We start from the raw sequence: 20,090 nt of genomic DNA, 5'->3' as shown, positions 1-20,090 counted from the left end.
ATGCCAGACCTAAATCATCGATGATGTCATTATGTTCATTGTTTTGTCTACACCCTCCTCCTGGCCATACATTTAATCTTTGTTCTCCAGAACAGACCTTTGCATGGTCATTTCTTTAGCATTTTCCAGATTACTCTTAAGATAATTCACAAATACTGAAACATCTATCCAAGTCTTAGGACTCTACACAAAGTTTTGATTTTTAAACTATATTTAATGCTGTACTTCATCAAATCTAAGACACCATCTATTTTAAGTAGTGCTAAGAAAAAAGATGCTGCCAATTAAACTATGATATGTCATTAATTGAAAATTTCATCCATACTTTAGAGATGTTAAAATGTGGAAAAAGTATCTTATAATAAATGAACTATAGCATTTATTTAACACTTATGCATTGCATAGAGAATATTGTCACACATACCATGAAGAGATTTTTAGCACCTACTACATATTAGATGATGTACAAAAAATTCAAATGAGAATAGACATCTTTGACTTTTAATTCATTTATTAAATTCTTTAATATTTTTGTATTAAAATTTTTAAAAAGCTCATCCTTTAACATTTATGTCTCTGTAGAAAGTATTCCTTTTCCAGCCCTCACATTACAATCACAGAGTGAGAGCAGAGGCCATGTATATGATCTTGAGTGTCTTTATTTCCTGGTCATTTGTCCTCAGGGAGAGCAGAATTCTGAGTTAGAACAACCTTTTATTTCAAGATGCATGACTGTACTCCTTTCATCTTCAAATTCCAATTAGTCATTTAATTCAGTTTCTAAAAGTTTAACAGGCTTGGAAAACGCAGATTCATTTATTGTATCTTTTGCTGGACCATTTGAAGCACCAGGTTTTATAGATGAAGAAAGTGAAACTCAGGCCAGATAACTGAGTTGTCCCACATAATTCAGGTGAGTTCTTTCCCTGTCTAGGCAAGTCTGCCCAACACAAAGTCCAGTCCATGCCAAGCCTCTCTTAATTTTACAGATCCCAATATGTTCTTTCAGTTGTCTGAGAAATCCGTTCTCTTCCAAATCTTCTGACGAGATCCGGTGCGTTCAGGGTGGTATAGCCTTCTTCCAAACCTTCTGAAATGAAAATCCATCTTAACTATCCTGCTCTATATTGGCAGATGCTGCTTGTTATCCAGAATCACATAGTTTCTCCTGGGGAAGAGAAAGAGCTGTCTCCTATGATCCACAAGACAAGAGTAATCTGCTACCTGGAATATGAACATAGAATCATAACTCAGTCAAATATAAATAAGTTGTGAGTGGGAGAGAGGTGAACAAATATTTATAGGCTCCCATCCATCCCATCTCCTTTGAATTTCACCGTAAATTCTCTTGTTTTCTTGATTTTAAAATGATTATCTTTAAAGCAAGTGATAGAAACTGAAAGAAACAAAAAATAAATGCTAAACTATGAAATCTTGATATGGTTAAAAAATCACACCAAGCAAATGCAAAATAAAATACAGGAAGCTGTTGTCTTTGGTGGAGTTACTTTACCCAAATATGTATTGAATGGTGATGGCAGACTCTCACCATTCTTCTGCCTCCTGGAGGCAAAAATAAACCTGTGAGCTGCAAAACAAGCTAGATGAGGCTGGGCAAGGCTTGACATACATCATCCAGAACAAACTTTTCCTTGAGGCTGTGACTCAGTAGAAAAAGCCTCAGTAGTAAAGTGGTGAGGAAGGTGATGCCAGAAGGGATTAATTCTTGATGATCCTGGAGAGAAACATCCAGGACCATGTTTCTCTGAGAAGGAGGATGGGTTGATATATGCGATACAATCCCTTATTGCATTTTGGAAATGGTTAGATTTGGCGGGGCATCCTTATTCTGGAACTAACAAAAACATTTGCCACCACATTGTCTGGATTTAGTGCACCCCCAAAGAAATTCTTCTCTCAATCAGAGTGGGAGATAAACACATCTAAGTTTGGGGAATGGATGTAGCTCAGTGGTTGAGCACCTGCTTCCCATGTATGAGGTCCTGGGTTCAGTCCCTGGTACCGCCTAAAAAAAATCCCACTCATATTTCTGAATCACTTTCGTATCAGTTATAATCATAGCATTTTCACTTTGAAAGTAGTGAAGTCTTTTATTTTGTGAGGTTTTTATTTTTGGTCTTGAACTGTGCCAGCTAGACTAAAGCTATATTCTTTGAAATCATTGAGTTAAAAGTTTCTTTATCTAGAAATGTGACACCTTCTAAGATGATTTTCCTTAACAATGCAGGACATATAACCATCCCAATTTTACCTTATATAGATGATTAAAATATGTTTAAACAATATATATTCACATATAAAAATACACAGGCTCATATAAAAGTGTAGTTTAAAGTCCTAACATTTTCTTTGTATTTCAGCCATTTTTGGTAATATAAACATAAACGAACTGATTAAAGGAAGATTATATTATAGTTTCATTTTCTGTTTTCATACTTACTAAGCCTTGATAAGTATGGTGAATGAAATGTACCATGTAATTAGAATGAGCCAAAGATTCCTTTGGACACCACCTACATTAATTTTAAGTCTATTTTAAAATTAAAAATTTCCAAGTGGCTGATATGTATTTCTTGTTAGATAGCCAACTGTCTTCCTCTGGAGAATTCTTCTGTTCTTTAGCTTATCAGTAAGAACATAACTACAAAGATAGTTAACCTTTATCTCAATAATATCTTACTATGTGCCAGACACTGTGCTAGGAACTTTAGAAATATTATTTCATTTTAAATCTTTCATTTTTTTTTTAAAAAAAACACAAACTATGTAGGATTATTACATGCCTTTTACCATGTGATTGTGTGCCTTCTGAGTTAAGGGTTTGAGGCAGGGGGCCAAAAGAACTCTGGTAATAATATTTGATAATTTTAACATAAAAAGATATTATATGAAGGGCCGACTTTTTTTTTTTAACATTTATTTTTTACTTATTTCTCCCCCCGTCCCCGCACCCCCCCCCCCCCCGGTTGTCTGCTCTCTGTGTCCATTCGCTGTGTTCTTCTGCGACTACTTCTATCCTTATCAGAGGCATCAGGAATCTGTGGTTCTTTTTGTAGCATCATCTTGCTGTGTATGTGACGCCATTCTTGGGCAGCTGCACTTTCTTTTGTGCTGGGTGGCTCTCCTTACGGGGCACACTCCTTGTGTGGGGGGCTCCCCTACGCGGGGGGCACCCCTGCGTGGCAGGGCACTCCTTGCGCACATCAGCACTGCCCATGGGCCAGCTCCACACAGGTCAAGGAGACCCCGAGTTTGAGCCACGGGACCTCCCATGTGGTAGGTGGAAGCCCTATCCATTGGGCCAAGTCCACTTCCTATGAAGGGTCAATTTTAACTCCCTTGTTGGTAGCAGTACCAATTTGCTGCCACAAAAGGGTTCTATGCTATTTAACAGATTTCCCTTTTACTGTAGATAATTGCATTTCTAACACATTATTATTCCATTTCTTAATTTTAAAATCTTTGCTGCAAACTGTTGTATGTGTATGTGATGTTTAAGCATTCTTTCTAGTAATGGATGTAAGACATGTTCCTTTTTTGAAAAATTCAGAGAAGCCCTGAAAATAAAAGTCACCCATTATCCTAGTACCCACAGGGAAACACTGATAATATTTTAGTATATATTCTCCCAGGTTTTTGAGACATATTATATAAATATATATTTAAATTCGATTGGAAACAGACTTTACTTTTTGGTTTGGTTTTTCTGCTATTTTTTCATTTAATAATATATCATGAACATTTTCTCATGTCATTTAAATTTCTTCCACATAATTCCATTGTGTGGGTATACTCTAATGTATTGGCCCAGTTCCTTATTATTGGACATTTAAGTAGGTGGAGAAAACTTTAAATATAAACATCTAAAGTCTTATTCATGTGGCTATGGGCCACAGATTTTTCATGATTAAAAAAAAATAGTGGGCTCAGTAGAAGCCTTGGACTAAATCTCTATTGACCTAAATTCTAACATAAAATTACAGGACTGAAGGCGACCTCAGAGGAGTTTAGTCCATTTTCCTATTTCTAGATAGGACTCTCAACTCAAATATATGTCTTTAGAAACTATCGATGAATTTATGACAGAAGATTCCATAAACCTGCACAATGCAGCATTACAGAGACTTGGTGTTAGAAGCACAGACTTTGGGTGTAAATAGACCTTAGGTCAAATTACCAGGTCAAGGGCTTTGACCTTTGACTTTGACCTTGACTTACCCTCTCCCAGTCTTGGTTTCTATCTTGCAGGGTTTCTTTGAAGAATTCACGAACTTATATACATAGAGTGCCTCACACAGTGTAAGTGCTGAATATATGGTAATTCCTTTCATTTACCCTTTCCCTCTAAAATCTATACCATTTCCTCGCATTCTTACTGTAATGAGAAATACCCAAACACTAATTAAACTATGGCACTAAATATACTTGAAGACTATTACTAAACCCTCTTTGAACTGCTTCTCTACACTACATAAAGCTAATTCATTTGACTTTTCTTAGTCTACTTTTATAATTCCTTAAAAATTTAGACCCTTCTAAACTGAGGGATTCCCAAATAAGACAGGATATATGACCACTGGTCTGGCCAGTGATAGAGATGTTGGGAAATTCCACCACACCTTATATATTATTATGCTGCTACCACTATAGTAACTACTTGCTAAGTTCTTAAAAGAAGTTATATTATTGGGAAGCAGATGTAGCTCAGTGGACTGAGCATCCGCCTACCCCATGGGAGGTCCAACGGTTCAAACCCAGGGCCTCCTGACCCATGCGGTGAGTTGGCCCATGCGCAATGCTGATGCACGCAAGGAGTGCTGTGCCATACAGGGGTGTCCCCCACGTAGGAGAGCCCCATGCGCAAGGAGTGCACCCCGTAAGGAGAGCTGCCCAATGCAAAAAAAGTGCAGCCTGCCCAGGAGTGGCGCTGCACACATAGAGAGCTGACTCAGCAAGATGATGCAACAAAAAGACACAGATTCCCGGTGCCGTTGACAAGAATCCAAGTGGATACAGAAGAACACACAGCGAATGGATGCAGAGAGGAAGCAATGGGGCAAGGTGGGGAAGGGGAGAGAAATAAATAAAAAATAAATCTTAAAAAAAAAGTTATGTTATTAATGCAGGTTCCATTTATAGGCCACCATAACAAGGACAAGGATAGCTTTTCTATGTTATTTGTATTTCTCATTACTGATTCTTCACCTTACTTAGAAGCAGTTCCTTCCTTGTTTTAAGTGGTTTCATTAATTTGTGTGTTTTCCAATGTCAGGCCATTTGATTTTATTATTATACTATGGTCTTGTCATGTACACACATACTTTAGTGTATTTTCTAAGTTACTGATGGATTTTTGAGGCAAATGAGTTAATACACACCTCCTCAGATTACCATGAAACTATTACACATCTACGTAGTAGAGTGCATCAGTAACAGAAATAAAGTCTACAGCTTTTTGAGGCAGTTTACTTTTAATGTGAGTCCTGTAGCACTGAAATTTTCTTTAGCTTTACATATGTGAACAGTCTTTACTATGTCATCTGTGTGGATTATGAGTTTATAGACTTTGGCTCTGTAAACTGTAATTACCAATGTTTGAAAGACATTTGGGAGGCTTAGGATGTGGAGATGATAAGCCAAAAGCAAGATATATAATTACCACACCCTGTCTTCCTATCAGCAACTCTGGATGTTTAAAGCAAATTAGAATGTTGAGAAAGGCCCTTCTACTATTAGCTTGCATCATCAGGTTACCCTGAATAGGTAGGTAATCAACTGCTCAGGCAGTTAGTGTCCTCTCTTGCATACACTATTAGCTCATAAGTCCTTCAAAGACCCAGGAGTGGGCTGGGGGTAGGAATTCATATGTCTCCCTTACTGAGAGATCACATCACGAACTGTCTTGCTATAAAAGCAGTTTTTTTAAATAGTGAAGGAAGTACACTGGAATAGGAGTCAGGAGACCAGGAGTTCTGTATCTATCATTTGCTAACTGTGACTCCAGCCAAGGCTGTGGGCTCTGTTTCTCCATCTGTAAAATGGAAACAATATACTTGTCCTGACTACTTCACAGTTTGTGGTAGTGATCTAAAACAGTCATGGATATGAAAGTGCTTTGAAAATACTATTTCTATAAATCCCTGGAAATAGAAGGGAGAAAAATCATATAGACTTACCCCATTTCCATATAGACCCATACCATTTCCTTGGAATTTTGAACACTTGTATCTATTTCCATCTATGACTAATTCTGAACATATATACTTGAGATATTTATGGGAGAATTGAATACATAGCTACACTATGAATAGCCTGGACTTGGAAGCATTAAGGGGAAATGATAAGATTTCTTGTCATTGATAATTAGTAAAGGAACTAATCCTTGCAAAGGTAAAGGTATCTTAGACCAGGGTCACAGAACTTGTGTTCTGCCTGATTTTCTTAAGGAAAACTCCCTAAGAGTTTTCACAGAAAACTTGGCCCTTGAGTAAGGAAAGTGAGTAGCTAAATTTTCTTTCCTCAATAACAAGTTTAAGTGCTTTGTTTATTTTTGTGTTATGAAGTATATAAATACCCTGTTGAGTAATGGTGCTGTGGTAAAATTGTAGTTTATGTAGGACACTTCCGCCCAGCTCCGCCCAAGGTGAGCAATTGAAGCAGGTATGTAAATTCAGTCCCCTTGGCTCCTCCATTTAACCTAGTAAGTAAGTAGTACTAGAAATGATAAAGGTTGGTGTGGGTAAGGAAGAGGGGAAGGATGTGTATGGCATGGCTAGAGGTGAGACAAAATAGGAAAAATAGGAGAAAGTTCCCTGAAAGAATGAAAAAGACATGAAGGGTAGTAGGAAAGGTAAAATAACTGAAAATCAATTCTGACTGTTGATATCAGTATATAAGGTAATACAAATTAAGGCAGCATCATAAAGATTTGTTTAAAAACAACAACAAAGTCTTTCTAGAATAATAATCATCATCTTATTTTAAATGTAGCCTGGAAGGGGTATGTTTGCTCATGTGATCAGGTTTCTGCATTTCTCACACCTGGGGAAGTATCAGCTAATACAAGTTATTTAGCACTAACTTATACCTGATGGTCACAGCTAATTAGAATGGAGAAAAACTGGTATAAACTAGTGGGGCCCTGTGGTCCCAGAAACAGGTCTGCAGTCCAACTATGTTTTATATTAATACCAATCACCCTTTCTGGGAATGGAAACAATATTTTTACAAACCTGAATCCACTCTCAGTGACTTCAGTGCTTCTGTGTTAGGATCTAGTTTAAGAGTGTTAGGCATGGATAAGATCAAGTTTAGATCTTAGATTTTTGTGTGTGTGTGCTTAACATTAATTTGGGAGCTAAGCAAACCAGAAGCAGAATAGGCTTTAACATATCTGACTAGTCATTTTATTATAAATTACCATTAATTGTTAGGTGGTCAACCCTATTCACTTTTTCCTCAATGAAATTCTCTGTAATAAAGAAATATCTATAAACCAGTTGTATTTTACATACCACTGTAAAGTACTTGGAGCCAGATAACTAGATAGCAATTCTGTAAAATTCTTTTTCTTCTCTCGAGTATATTTGTATTTATATTTTGTAAAAACAATCATATATGCAATATCATCCATATTCGTGTTTTACAGGAGGTTTTACTATCTTATACCATCCCATGTTACAGTTTTTAGATTTCCTTCTAGCAATGAATATGACCAGGTAGAATTTTGAAAACTATTTGCTTTGGGTAATTTCTATGAATGACGTATCAATATTTCTTGGTATTTGGCTGAAAATTGAGAAAATATTTTGTGCCTGCAATTATACTTCATAAACTTTAAAAAAAATAATCTTGACTAGAAATGCTTTTTATTTATTTATTTTTAAGATTTATTTGTTTATTCCCTCCCACACACACACTTCATAACTTTTATTTCTAATCCACTGTTTCCAAACTTGCCTGATCATAAAAGTCACTTGGGGAACTTGTCAAAAAAGTATACAGTCCTGCCCCACCCAGACCCCTACCTGGTTCCAGAGCTGCTGAATAGGACTCTCTAGGGAGGGGGACTGGATTTCTGTATTTTTAGCAGGGGCTACAGTATGCCTGATGATCAGAAATGTCTGGGAAACACAGTTTTATTTGCTTCTTATATTCCTCATGATGCCAGAACACTTGAAACCCCCATATCCCTCTATCCTTCACAGTGATTACAGTCTATTTTCTGCTCCATCCCACCCAAAAATAAGGCGCATTCCCATCCACCACAGCAGACTTCTGCAGCAGTAAGCCTCTGCTATTCTGATTGGGAAAGGCAACAACAGGCTTGGGCAGAGAGGCGAGGTATAGAGTGAATGGATGGCAGCTGGGAAAAGTCTCTCAGGAAAATCTGATCCTTCCCATGACAACTGTTTGTAAGTGACTTTTCTTCCTCTACAAGTGGCCATCCTTCCTTCTTTTCTAGGCTAATCTTTGCTCTTGATCAAATCCTCTACTGCCTCATGGAAGCCAAATCTAATTAATCCTCCTCCCCATTCAATTCGTCCTTCATTGGTTCCTTTCCACAAGTATATCAATAGATATTTCTTCTAATTATTTATTTATTTTTAACTGTGGAAACATTATGCATTAACTCCCCATTCCTCCTCCCTTGACACTTCTGGCAATCTGAATTCTACTTTCTGCGTCCATGAATTTGCATAGTCTAGTTATATTACATAAGTGGAATTATATAATATCTGCCCTTCGTATCTGATTTATTTCACTCAACCTGATGTCTTCAGGTTCATCCATGTTGTCACAAATATCAGAACTCTTCCTTTTCCCAGCTGCATAATCTTCCACTTTGTGTATGTGTCACACTTTATCCATTCATTGCTGGATGGATAATTGGGCTACTTCCACCTTTTGGTTATTGTGAATAATGCTGCTATAAACATTGATGTACAAACATTTGTTTGAGTCCCTGCTTTCAGTTCTTTTGGATAGAACTGGAATTGCTGGATCTTATGGTAGTTCTGTATTTAACTTTTTGAGGAACTACCAAACTGTTTTCCACAGCAGCTATATCATTTTACATTCCCACCAACAATGTACTAGAGTCCCCATTTCTCTGTATCCTTGCCAGCACTTGCCTTTTTTAAAAAATTAATTTAATTTTTTAAAAAATCAATTCTGGTGGGGGTGAGGTGGTATCTCTTTGTGGTTTCGATTTGAATTTTCCTAATAGCTAATGATGTTGAGCATATTTTCATATGCTTATTGGCCATTTATATATCTTCTTTGGAGAAATGTCTATTTAAGTCCTTTGCCTTTTTAAAAATTGGCAAATTTGTTGGTCTTTTTGTTGTTGAATTGTATCCTTGCTTTTTAAAAAACTGAACCAACATATACTTTCTTTGACCAGATCCTATTTTACTTCATGCCTTATTTTCACCATGGAACTTCTCAAAAGAATATTCTATATTGGTCACATCCACCTTTTTATCCTTCTCACTAACCCAATTGCAATCTGGCTTTTGTGGGGTCACATTTTATGGACACTACTGGTGTGAAAATTACTGTGATGGGAGCCAATGACTTTTTTCTTATCCCTTGCTGTCTGCCTTTTTAACTGCATTTGACATTGCTGACCACCATATCATTTTAAAACTTTATTAATCAGTGATCATTTGATTTCAAGACCAAAAACCCACTCAAATGACTGAAAGAACAAGGGGGATTTTAATATAAGATCACAGGAAACCCTCCCACAGAAAGTATAGTAAGAATTGCACAGGGATAAGAATCAGGAACTAAAAGCCCAGCAGCAACCAATAAAGTTACAACAAATAACAATTAAGTGTCTACTGATCCTAGGTACTAGCAAAGTGTTAAGAAATTGAGTCATGAGCAAAAGAGATGAATTCCTTGCCCTTAAAGAATTTATAACATAGTGGGGAAAGCTTACCATAAACATGTAAACAAATGTGTATTTATGACTTGTAATGAGCACTACTGATATAACAAACTGGTTTAATGATAGATTATTATAGGTTATTAATAATATATGAGGAATCAGAAAGGACTCTGAAGATAAGACACTGAAGCTGAAACCTGAAAGATGTGAGGGAACCCCTCAGTGGAAGAGAGGAGTGGGGATGTGGAAGGAACGTTTTAGGCTGAGGATGCACCTGTGTGAAGGCCTTGAGGTGGTGTTTCAGGGGAAGTGAAAGCAGGCCACTGTGGGCCAGAACGTGAAGGGTGAGGGGGAGAGTAGAGCAAGATTAGGTGGAGAGGGAGGTAGAAGCCAGATCAGGCTTGCTCTTTTAAGATGTTTTAAGGAATTTTTTATTTCACTGCAAAGTAATTGCAAGACACTAAATGGTTTTAAGCAGGGAAGCAAAATATTCCAATATATTTTCAAGTTTATTCTGACTTATATATGGAAAATAGGTTAAACAAGGCAAGAGTAACAGCTGGGAGACCAGCTGAACATCTAGAGCACTAGTTCAGGTAAGAAGGCTGGTAGTTTGGATTAATACAGTAGCAGAAGAGATAGGGAGAAGTGGATGGGTTAGACTTCTATTTATGAGAAGCAAATAAGAGGGCTAGCTAATGATTTGGAGGTAAGGTGGGAAGGAGAGTGAGAAATAAAAAATATTGTCTGGGTTTCTGGTTTGGAAACACTGAGTGGATGGTAATACCACTTATGGAAATGGAAAAAAATGGGGACAGTTTTTTTTGGTGGGGGGAGATGAATACAGAAATTAAGAGTTTGGTTCAGTTTGGGGCACATTGTTTTTTTAAATGTATTTTAATGTATTTCTGGGAAATTGACAAGTCAAGTGGGCAACTTGATATATATGAATATGAAATTTGGAGAAATTTCTAGGCTAGCAAGGTTATTTTGAGAGTTGTCAGCATTTTTGTATTTAAAGCCATGGAAATGGTGGAGATTGCCAAGAGGATGAATTTATAGGGAGAAGAAAGCTGAGAATAGAGCCCAAGCTTTAGAGGGGATTAGAGGAGAAAGAACCCCTGAAGAAGACTGAGCAGCAGTGATCGGAGAAGTAGGAGAAAGGCAAGGCAAGTGCAGTTTCTAGGACTTAAAGAGGAGATTATTGTAAGAAACTGAGCCTGGTTACCTATGTAGAAAAATCCTAAAAGGTGGCGTAGGGTGAGGTCTGAGGAATACCCACTGAGTCTGGAAATAGGGAAACTATCTGTAGCCTCAAATAGTTTTCAGTGGTATGGTAGGGATGGAAGCCAGACTGGAGTAGATGGAGTAGGAAATCAGAGGCAACACATAGACTTCTTTTCTTTAAAATTAATTAATTAATTAATTTATTTATTTATTTTAATTCATTTTTTAAATATTACATTCAAAAAATATGAGGTCCCCATGTACCCCCCACCCCCCTCACCCCACTACTCCCCCTATAGCAACATTCTTCTCCATCATCATGACACATTCATTGCATTTGGTGAATACATCTCTGAGCATCGCTGTACCTCATGGTCAATGGTCCACATCATACCCCCCACTCTCCCACAGTCCACCCAGTGGGCCATGGGAGGACATACAATGTCCGGTAATTGTCCCTGCAGCTCCACCCAGGACAACTCCAAGTCCCAAAAACTTGGACTTCTTTTTCAAGAAAAGTTGCTGTGATGGGATCAGGGAATTAGGACTGCAGACAGCAAGTAATGGAATAAGAATTTTTTTTTTTTTTTTTTTAATTTTAGGAGGACGGTGAAGAGAAGTATAAGGCATACAATAGTTACCCAGAGTGAAGTTACTTTCAGGCCCTCTCTCAGGCCACCTCTTCTCAATTCTCCTCTCTGCAAGTCATTCATTGTTTTCTCTTAGAAGACAGGCTTTCTCTGCTTCTCCGTTGCCCATGACAGAAGGTGCCCTTCCCCCATGCACAAGTTTCGATGTTTACCCTGTTTATGCTCTTAACAGAGTAACATTTAATCTCCTAACTCCCCATTCCCAGGGAAGAAAATTTGATTGGTCCTGCTTTAGTCAACTGTCGAACTCAGATCCTGTCCACTGTGGCCAGGGGGCAAGGTCACTTTGTACAAATAGAGCTGTCAGGCCCATCCCCTCTGTGAATGTTGGGGGTTGGGGATTAATTCTCAGAGAAAGGGGGCATAGGCTTGCCAGATACTCCAAAAGGCATCTAGCAAACTGACATCTTCTGAGACACTGAACTCTGTTCTATTTTAAAGAGTGCTTCCTCACTGCCTTCTTTTCTTGTTTTGTTTGTTCCTCCCTCCCCCACTATTGCATACAGTCTCTAACATTTTGTCCTTCACTCTCTTTTATTTCTGTGCTTTTTTCTCTTGCCAAACTTACTTGTGCCCATGGTTTCAACTACCATATGTATATGGATAAGCCTAAAATCCAGGTCTCTGTTCTTCTCAATTTTATTTTCAATGAAAAACTTGAATATCATCTGGTTCTTTTATTTATAGCTGAACTCATTATCTTCTACCCAAACCTGCTCCTTCTCTTGACTGTCCTGTTTCTGTTAAGGCCATCACTATCCTCTCAGGCATCTAAGCTTAAAGCCTCAGTATTTCTACCTTCTCATTTCCATGGTTCACATGGCCACATTTTTCTCCTCTCACTCTTCTCTGTCATCTCCCTAATTCTCATTAACTAGACACACATGGACTATTCTCAGAATCTATTAAATGTCTTCCAACCTTCCCCTTCTAGCCCAGTTTGTAAACCATTCTTGCACTAATCTTCATAAAACACAACCCCAATCATGTTCTCCCCACCTGTTCAAGAATCTTTAGTGGCTCCCCACTGCATATTCAATAAAGTGCAAGCCTTGCCTGGCAACCAAGGTGCTCTATGACCTGTCCTCAACCGACCAAAGCTTATCTTCCATCAACCATCAGTCAAGGTGTACTGTTCATTCATCTCCTAACATGCTTTGTGCATTCCTACCTCGGCGACGGCTTCACACTCTTCTTCCTGAAGCTTTTCCTCAAAACTGGTCTTTCCTTCCCATAACTCCCATAATGCTTTATTTGCAAAATATAGAAAACATATTTTGTTTGGACATGTTTTTTAGCTTGGTTTGTAAACATGTTTTATGACCTGTAATTGATTACAGTTTACCAGAGTGTGAGAACAGGTGTGCCCTACAGTGTCTAGAATAGTGTCTGACACTTTGAAGGTATTTAATAAGTGGACAAGGAATATATTAAGGCTTGATGCTATTATTTTTGCTACTAGAAACAGTAAGCTCACATGGGCTTATTAGAGGCCACTGCATTAATATAGGCTCTTCTTATTGAAGAGTAGCAGAGTAGGACATTCTGAAAATTGTATGCTACAAAAAGTTCAAAATAGTAAAAAGAAACTTCTCTAGTTAAGTAGTGCTGGTGAATTGAGCTCACTTTAACAACAGTCCCTTACTCGTATGGTACAAAGCAAAATTCAGGCACATAGGAGAAAATTAGTCTATGACACTTTAATTATGCTAAACTCTCATTTTTAAAAAATAACACTATGATAGTCAAGCATACTACCTTTATAGGACTAATACTGCTTTCATGTATTGTTACTGCTATTTTTGGAGATAAAACAAATGGAATGTCATAGCATGGAATGAGTTAGAGTATTTAGAGTTCTTTGGTTCCCCAGTCTCTAGCCTTTGAATGCTGACTTTATATAAAATAGTATTTTAGTTTAGTAGAAAAAATCTTATGTATCAGCTTAGGGGATTTTCCACCAGCATCATAGTTGGCAATTGGAATTGCTATGGGGGTCATAAGGCTAAAAAGTCCATTGTCCTTATCACTGTTTCCTATCCTTAAAGAAATAACTGCTTATTTACTCTTTTGATGATTTTACCAGTTACAAATAAAATATATTCTATTTCTATTGCTTCTTCTGAACTGCTATCAGAAAAAAAAAAGTAAAAAAAATTTCATCACTTACATGTAATGTTCCTTTATACTTAATTAAATATCATTTATTTTTCAGTTCCTTTACACAGGTCTCTTGAGATCAAACCCACTACCAATCAGCAGATGTCCTAACTGATCCTCCCCAACTGTCATTTGCTGTCAATTTCAGTTGTACCTTTTTTTCCTGTAAATTTCCACTGTCTTTTTCTGTATTACCAATTTCATTTTCCATTTTCAACCTCTGATGAGTCTCCAGGAGGCACTAAAGCTAGTATCTTTCACTTTACCTGTATAAGGACCAAAATACAAGATACTCCTTCCTTTTTGAATGCCAGCAAATATCTTTATGATTTACAGTAGTCACATAGAACATTTTTCTACCTTGTGGCTTTGACATTGCAGCAGAGATACCACCTGTTATTATCACATGATTTTTTTTCTGGTGAAAAGATCAAATTTTAGTTCATGGAATAAGCACTGATTAAACTCTTTCATCCACATTTGAACAAATACCTATTGATTGGCTACTGTGTACCAAACACTGTGCTGGAGAATCAGCAAATTATAAAACATAAAAAGTCTTGCCTTCATGGCTCTTATATTCTAAACAGTACAGACATGTTGGGAAAAATGATAATATATGATAGATTGGATGGTGAAAATTGTTCTGGAGAAAAAGAAAGTAGAATAGAGAGAAGGGAAAACCTAAGAAACATGCAATTTAAAGAGACACTCTCTCCGAGAAGATAGTGACAACTGAGTAAAGATGGAAATGAGGAAACAAGCAGCATGGATATCTGGGGCAAGGGTGTTTCAGGCAAAGGGAACAGCTCATGCTAAGGGGCACGTAGGCGCTCACAAGCAGAAAGTTTTACTTTACCCATCTGCCAGGGACAAAAATGCAGGCTAGGCTTTTTTGTGGTTGTTGTTCTTAAGAATCACCTACAGGAGTTTAATCAGCTTAAGAAGAACATCAGTGCAGATCTGTTCAGTGTTCTTTCTCAGCCATGATCTCATACTGACAGCCTGGGTTGCCTCTTAGACTTGAATGGGCCTTGGACGCACATCCTGACAAAGCTGGGCAGAACTAGAAGAGGAAGGTTTTCATCTCTGGAATCTAGGCCACTTCTTTGGTATCTCTGTAGGCCTGATGGTTCTTCATCTGATCATCTCTCCACATGGGGCTGCATGCATACTAATCATATGTAGCCAATGGTTCCAAGTTTTAATTTAACCTAAATGTATAATAGAGTTCTAGCTTCTAGCTCAGATTAGGTAATGGTGGATTCATGTCCCACATACGGCCAAGGCATGGGGACTACCGAGAACAAAAATATTTCATATGCCACTAAATTGTGCTTTTGATTTTGTCTTTTCTTAGTAAGAAAAGCATAGTAAAGAGGTCATTACTCACATAGAATTTTCAGAGATAGTTATACTTATTTTCAACACATAGGCACAATCTGAACTAAGTCTATCTATCCCATAGATAGTATAGTAGTATAACAATGCTAGGGTTTCCAATTTACTGAGAATATTTTCTGGAGCTTATAGATCTCCTTGAATCTCTATTCCCATTCTCAATAAGAATAAAAGTATCACTAAATTAACAAATAGGGACATTTGAAAGTAGGCACTGGGTTTAGCTTAGGTTAGTGAGGCCCACCTGAATTACTTGAAGACTGAATTCCTTAAACATGAAGATTAGTACTTACTCCATGAGATTAAGGTTTGAGAGATGACTAAGATTTCTTTAGGAAAGAGAAGGTAATTGAGCTTCCAAATAAGTCATGGTGACTTAAACAGTAGCTGAAAATAGTACTCTAAGATCATTCTAAGTCTCAATGTGATTCATTTAGATTTGCTATAGATGTCTGATTTAGGATGGCTCTAGTACATCTGAACAAACACAAAATGCCTCAAAGTATGGCCAGGAATGTTGTCTTATTTTAGATACAGATCAGGTATCAATCATTGTTACTGTGGCTTGGTATAAATTTAGAATTAGTGTAATCTAATTGTATTGTTTTTGTTACACACTTACATTTATGAGTGGTCAGAGATGACATTTCTATAAAGAATCCATTACATATTTTAGTCTGTCAAGATTTTTTCTTCTTCCTATTTCTATTCCTATTCACCAGAGAGAAGCCATTTATCATTCTTTTTTACTCATGAAAGAATGCAATTTCCTAATTAATGATGAATTACTGATTTTCAGATGAAAAAGCAACACAGTAAGTCAGATGAATTATACTAAATTTGAAAAAGTAAGGTTTTTGCCCTATTTATAATTAAAGTATATGTTATTCTGGAAAGCAAAATAATAATGGGCTGCTTTCATTTGTAAAATTTCTTACGAACTAAAAGGAAAGTATCATTAGGAACTGTTGTAAACACTTCACGTATGGATCATGGACTCCAGTTCATTAAGCTGTAAGGCACTAGAGTAGAGGGCTTACTCATGGACTCTTGAGCCAGACAGCCTGGGTTAGATTCCTAGTTCACCACTTATTAGCTAAGTGACCTTGGGCAAGACATTTAACCACTTGTGCCTCAGCTGAGAACACAGTGAGGCTAATGATAGCATTTACCTTATGCATTGTTGCAAGGCCTGAATAAGTTAACACATATAATGTTAACAGTGGCTGGCACATGGTGAATGTTTAATAAATGTTAGCTATTATTCTAGTATGAGATAAAGTGAGGAACTTTCTCTAGAATTAATGGAATGAAGTACTGGATACAATTTTTGTATTTTTACTGGATTTCATCAATGTTTTACAGAACTAAGTATGGTTTTTGGTTTGAAGGCACAAGGAAGCAGAGAAGGGTGTCTCTGAGTGAAACTGACCCCTGCATATAATGCCTGAAATCATAGGAAGCTTTTTTCAGTATGGACAGACATAGGATGTAGGCCAGTCTTCTTATTTTTACCTCTTGGAAATTAATGGAAGATCTGATTTAGACTGTTAAATTGTTTCTGTTTAAGGTTTAAAATCTTAGTTTATTTTGGGGTAAAGTTGGGTTTCTGATAGTCATCTGAAATCCTTGTATATCTTCAGTTTCATTACAGAATAAAAATAGAATTTAGTATAGTAGATGGTTACATTAAGCCTGGTATTTATTCCTCCCAAGAGGCCATCTGCTTCTGGGGAGAGTCAACGGGTACCCTCCATTAATATACCTAATGATGGTGTTACGATGTAAAATTCCTAGTTGATTCCTCTTAGAAGAATTGCTGTCAGGGAGCATTAGATTTGATTATCTCTTTTCAATGCGAAACTACAAATTTTAGGATGGGCTATAAAATTACTGGCCCTTTGTTCAATCCAGTTGCCAGACATTGCTCCTGACTAATTTTTAATTATATTAAGCATCGAAAGTTCTTTTGATCAGTCTACTAGCCACGAAACCTCAGACAACTAAGATTAGTGGTGAAGGGATGGCTACTTCTGGTTTTAGCTCTCAACACCGGAACAGGTGTACTTGCAAAGTAAAGTTTCCCTTAACTCAGTAAGGTGCAGTATTTGAACCTGCTCGCCCAGGCGTGCGCGTGTCTGTGGTGTTGGGTCACGCGCAGGACATACCAGGACCCACTTTCCTAGGGCTACCCAATCATAGTATCGCTCTCACCTCAAAGGCTGTCAACTCTTACGCCCCTCCCTGGACGCACAGCCCCCTCCTCACGCTTCTACTCCCTCATGCCCCGCCCCAAAGATACAACGCTCCATCTTTATTGGTGGAAGCTGCTCTCACTCCTACCCCAGAACCAATCACTCGCGTTCTGGTGGGGGCCGCCGGAACCAATGGGAATTGCCGTTGCGGCAGCTGCCGGGTCCAGAGCGCCAGGAGGCGGTGCCGGGGGCGGGGTGCGGGAGTGTGTGTGGGGGGAATAGTTGCTATTCCGAGTGAGGAGCGGAGAGAGGCGGCGGCGTTTGCGGTGGCTCCGCGGAGTGCCAGGCGTCTCGAGGCCCTTCCCCCTACCCTCGTCCCCAGAAGCAGGAGTCCCGGCCCTCCCCGAAGCTGCCGGGTTTTACCGCTTGTGCAGCTTCTCGAGGGCTGAGGAGGCTGCAAGCGGCCCCCGAGGCTGCGTGTTCTGGGCGGTCGCCCCACTCCCCCTGTCAGCGCGATGCCCGGGGCGGCGGCGGCGGCGGCTCCACAGTCCTCGCGGGCCCGGCCGTGACCGCCACGCCGAGCTTGGCCGGGCGGTTGGGGCCTTTGGACGCTTGTTTTCGCAGCTTTCCCCTCCCCGCCCCCTCGCCGAGGCGCCGGGGGTGCGCGTTGGGAAGGGGGAGCCGGGAGACTCCTCCCCCTCCCCATACCCCCGCCCCTCCCCCTTACACACTCGCACGCACCATCGCGCCGGCTCCCACACGCTCGCGCGCCTACCGCTCCGCGCCTCCGTGTCGGCCGGCGGCGTCCAGGGCCCGCGGAGCCACCATGTCCACTGCCTCCTCCTCCTCGTCCAGTTCCTCTCAGACCCCTCATCCCCCGCCGCAGAGGATGCGGCGCAGCGCCGCGGGCTCCCCGCCCGCCCTCGCCGCGGCCGGGAGCGGGAACGGTGCGGGCGGCGGCGTGGGCTGCGCCCCGGCTGCGGGAGCCGGCCGGCTACTGCAGCCCATCCGCGCCACGGTGCCCTACCAGCTACTGCGGGGCAGCCAGCACAGTCCCACGCGCTCGCCTGCCGCCGCCTCTTCGCTGGGCAGCCTCCCGGGGCCCGGCGCGGCTCGTGGCCCCAGCCCGCCCAGCCCGACGCCGCCGGCGGCCGCGGTCCCGGCCGAGCAGGCGCCGCGGGCCAAGGGCCGCCCGAGACGGTCCCCCGAGAGCCGCCGGAGGAGCAGCTCACCTGAGAGACGGAGCCCCGGCTCGCCGGTGTGCAGAGGTAGCGAGCCCAACCCTCCCGTCCTCCCGGGCTGCGTCTCCCCGACGGTGCCCTCCGTGGAAACTTCAGCCTCTCCGGGCTTCTCTTTGCTAGTGCATTATCGAAGGTGTGAAAGTGGCTTTGGGAATCTCACCCCCCTGCGGTTGCTGCGGAGCTTGGTTGAGCGAACTGAAAAGCAACTTTTATTTGACCCTCTTGCCGCCCCTCAGATTTTCTGTCTCCTATCCCTCGCCTGCATCGAAAGGTTATTCATTTTAATAGCACACTAGCTCACTCGCTTGTTTGCTGTTTGTAGCAGGCGAAGGAGAAGCCGGGCGAAGCTCTCAAAAACACACGCACACAACTGTGCAGCTGCCGATAAGGTGGTGGTTGTAATCTCTGCAGACGCTTTGTGCTTTCCTACACGTTCCTAACGTGCCTATAATTATTGGGATAAATTTTATCCTTTGGGGGGGTGGTGATAGTTATTCTCTAATAATTATAATCTCTGCTGCATGTGTAGGACACTTTTCAATGTGCGATTGAAGGGTATAGGGTTTTGGGGTTTTTTTGTTTGTTTTTTCCAGTCTCCTGTTCTCTATATAGTCATATTCACCAGTGCTGTAGTGAAAACACTTTATGCCCAACTCAAGATTTTCTTGGTAAATTTCTAAAGATCTATTTGTAAAGTGTGTTCACTTTTCCTTTTTAAAGTATACTTAACTGTTCAAGAATCTCAGGTTTCTTTTTTGTTAGGTGTCAAAGGTAAGGGTAAGCTGGTGGATACTGTGGGCTTGCCATAAGGTTTTCTGTGTTGGTTTTGTTTTGTTTTTGTCTAGGGACACAGTGCGTGATCTAGTTGAGTCCTAGGGGAGAAAAGAAAGAATAGCCAAAACAGGGACTTAAAGCTCATAAGGAGAGTGGAGTAGCTAATATTATTAGATACCAGCGTAGAGCTACAGATGCTGCTGCTGCATTGTGGAGGGAGCAGATCATACTAAGTGGAAGAAAATCTCTTCCTGGAAGAGAAACACTGGAACTCTGTACAATGTTTATGTGGTATGTGGAATTTTTATAAAATGGAGTTTTCTTGATGAAGGTCTTAGAGTTGGAGAAAGTGATTATCTGTGTTATTATAGATGGCAGTTTTGATGTTTTTGTTGTACTATTTCAGACCTGTAATTAGAATGTTGCTAAGGCACTTGTTTTCAGACCACTTGATGGTAAACCAGAGTAGGATGTAAGTGCAGTGGGATGTGTACATGAGCACCAAGAAATACATCCTGTAATC

General features: G+C 39.9%; 1 protein-coding gene and 1 long non-coding RNA gene across 3 annotated transcripts in view; one reads left to right on the top strand and one right to left on the bottom strand.

The window, feature by feature from the left end:
• Positions 1 to 493: 493 nt before the first annotated feature.
• Positions 494 to 18,895, bottom strand: LOC131278493 (uncharacterized). Its single transcript, XR_009185809.2, has 2 exons — positions 18,785 to 18,895; positions 494 to 1,224 (listed from the first exon to the last, which is right to left on the bottom strand). It is a non-coding gene; the product is annotated as an uncharacterized lncRNA (long non-coding RNA).
• Positions 17,853 to 20,090, top strand: part of GLCCI1 (glucocorticoid induced 1) — a 111,145-nt gene continuing 108,907 nt past the window's right edge. The window contains exon 1 of one of the 2 annotated variants that reach the window (XM_023592123.3): positions 17,853 to 18,820. In XM_023592123.3, the coding sequence (XP_023447891.2) occupies positions 18,379 to 18,820 (442 nt within the window). In that variant the 5' untranslated portion in view covers positions 17,853 to 18,378. The remainder of the gene's footprint in view (positions 18,821 to 20,090) is intronic. The other variant, XM_058296956.2, reaches the window with a different exon arrangement.

Source organism: Dasypus novemcinctus, chromosome 5, assembly GCF_030445035.2.
Source record: "Dasypus novemcinctus isolate mDasNov1 chromosome 5, mDasNov1.1.hap2, whole genome shotgun sequence".
Taxonomy (NCBI): Eukaryota; Metazoa; Chordata; class Mammalia; order Cingulata; family Dasypodidae; genus Dasypus; species Dasypus novemcinctus.
This window is presented reverse-complemented; position numbering and strand designations above follow the sequence as displayed.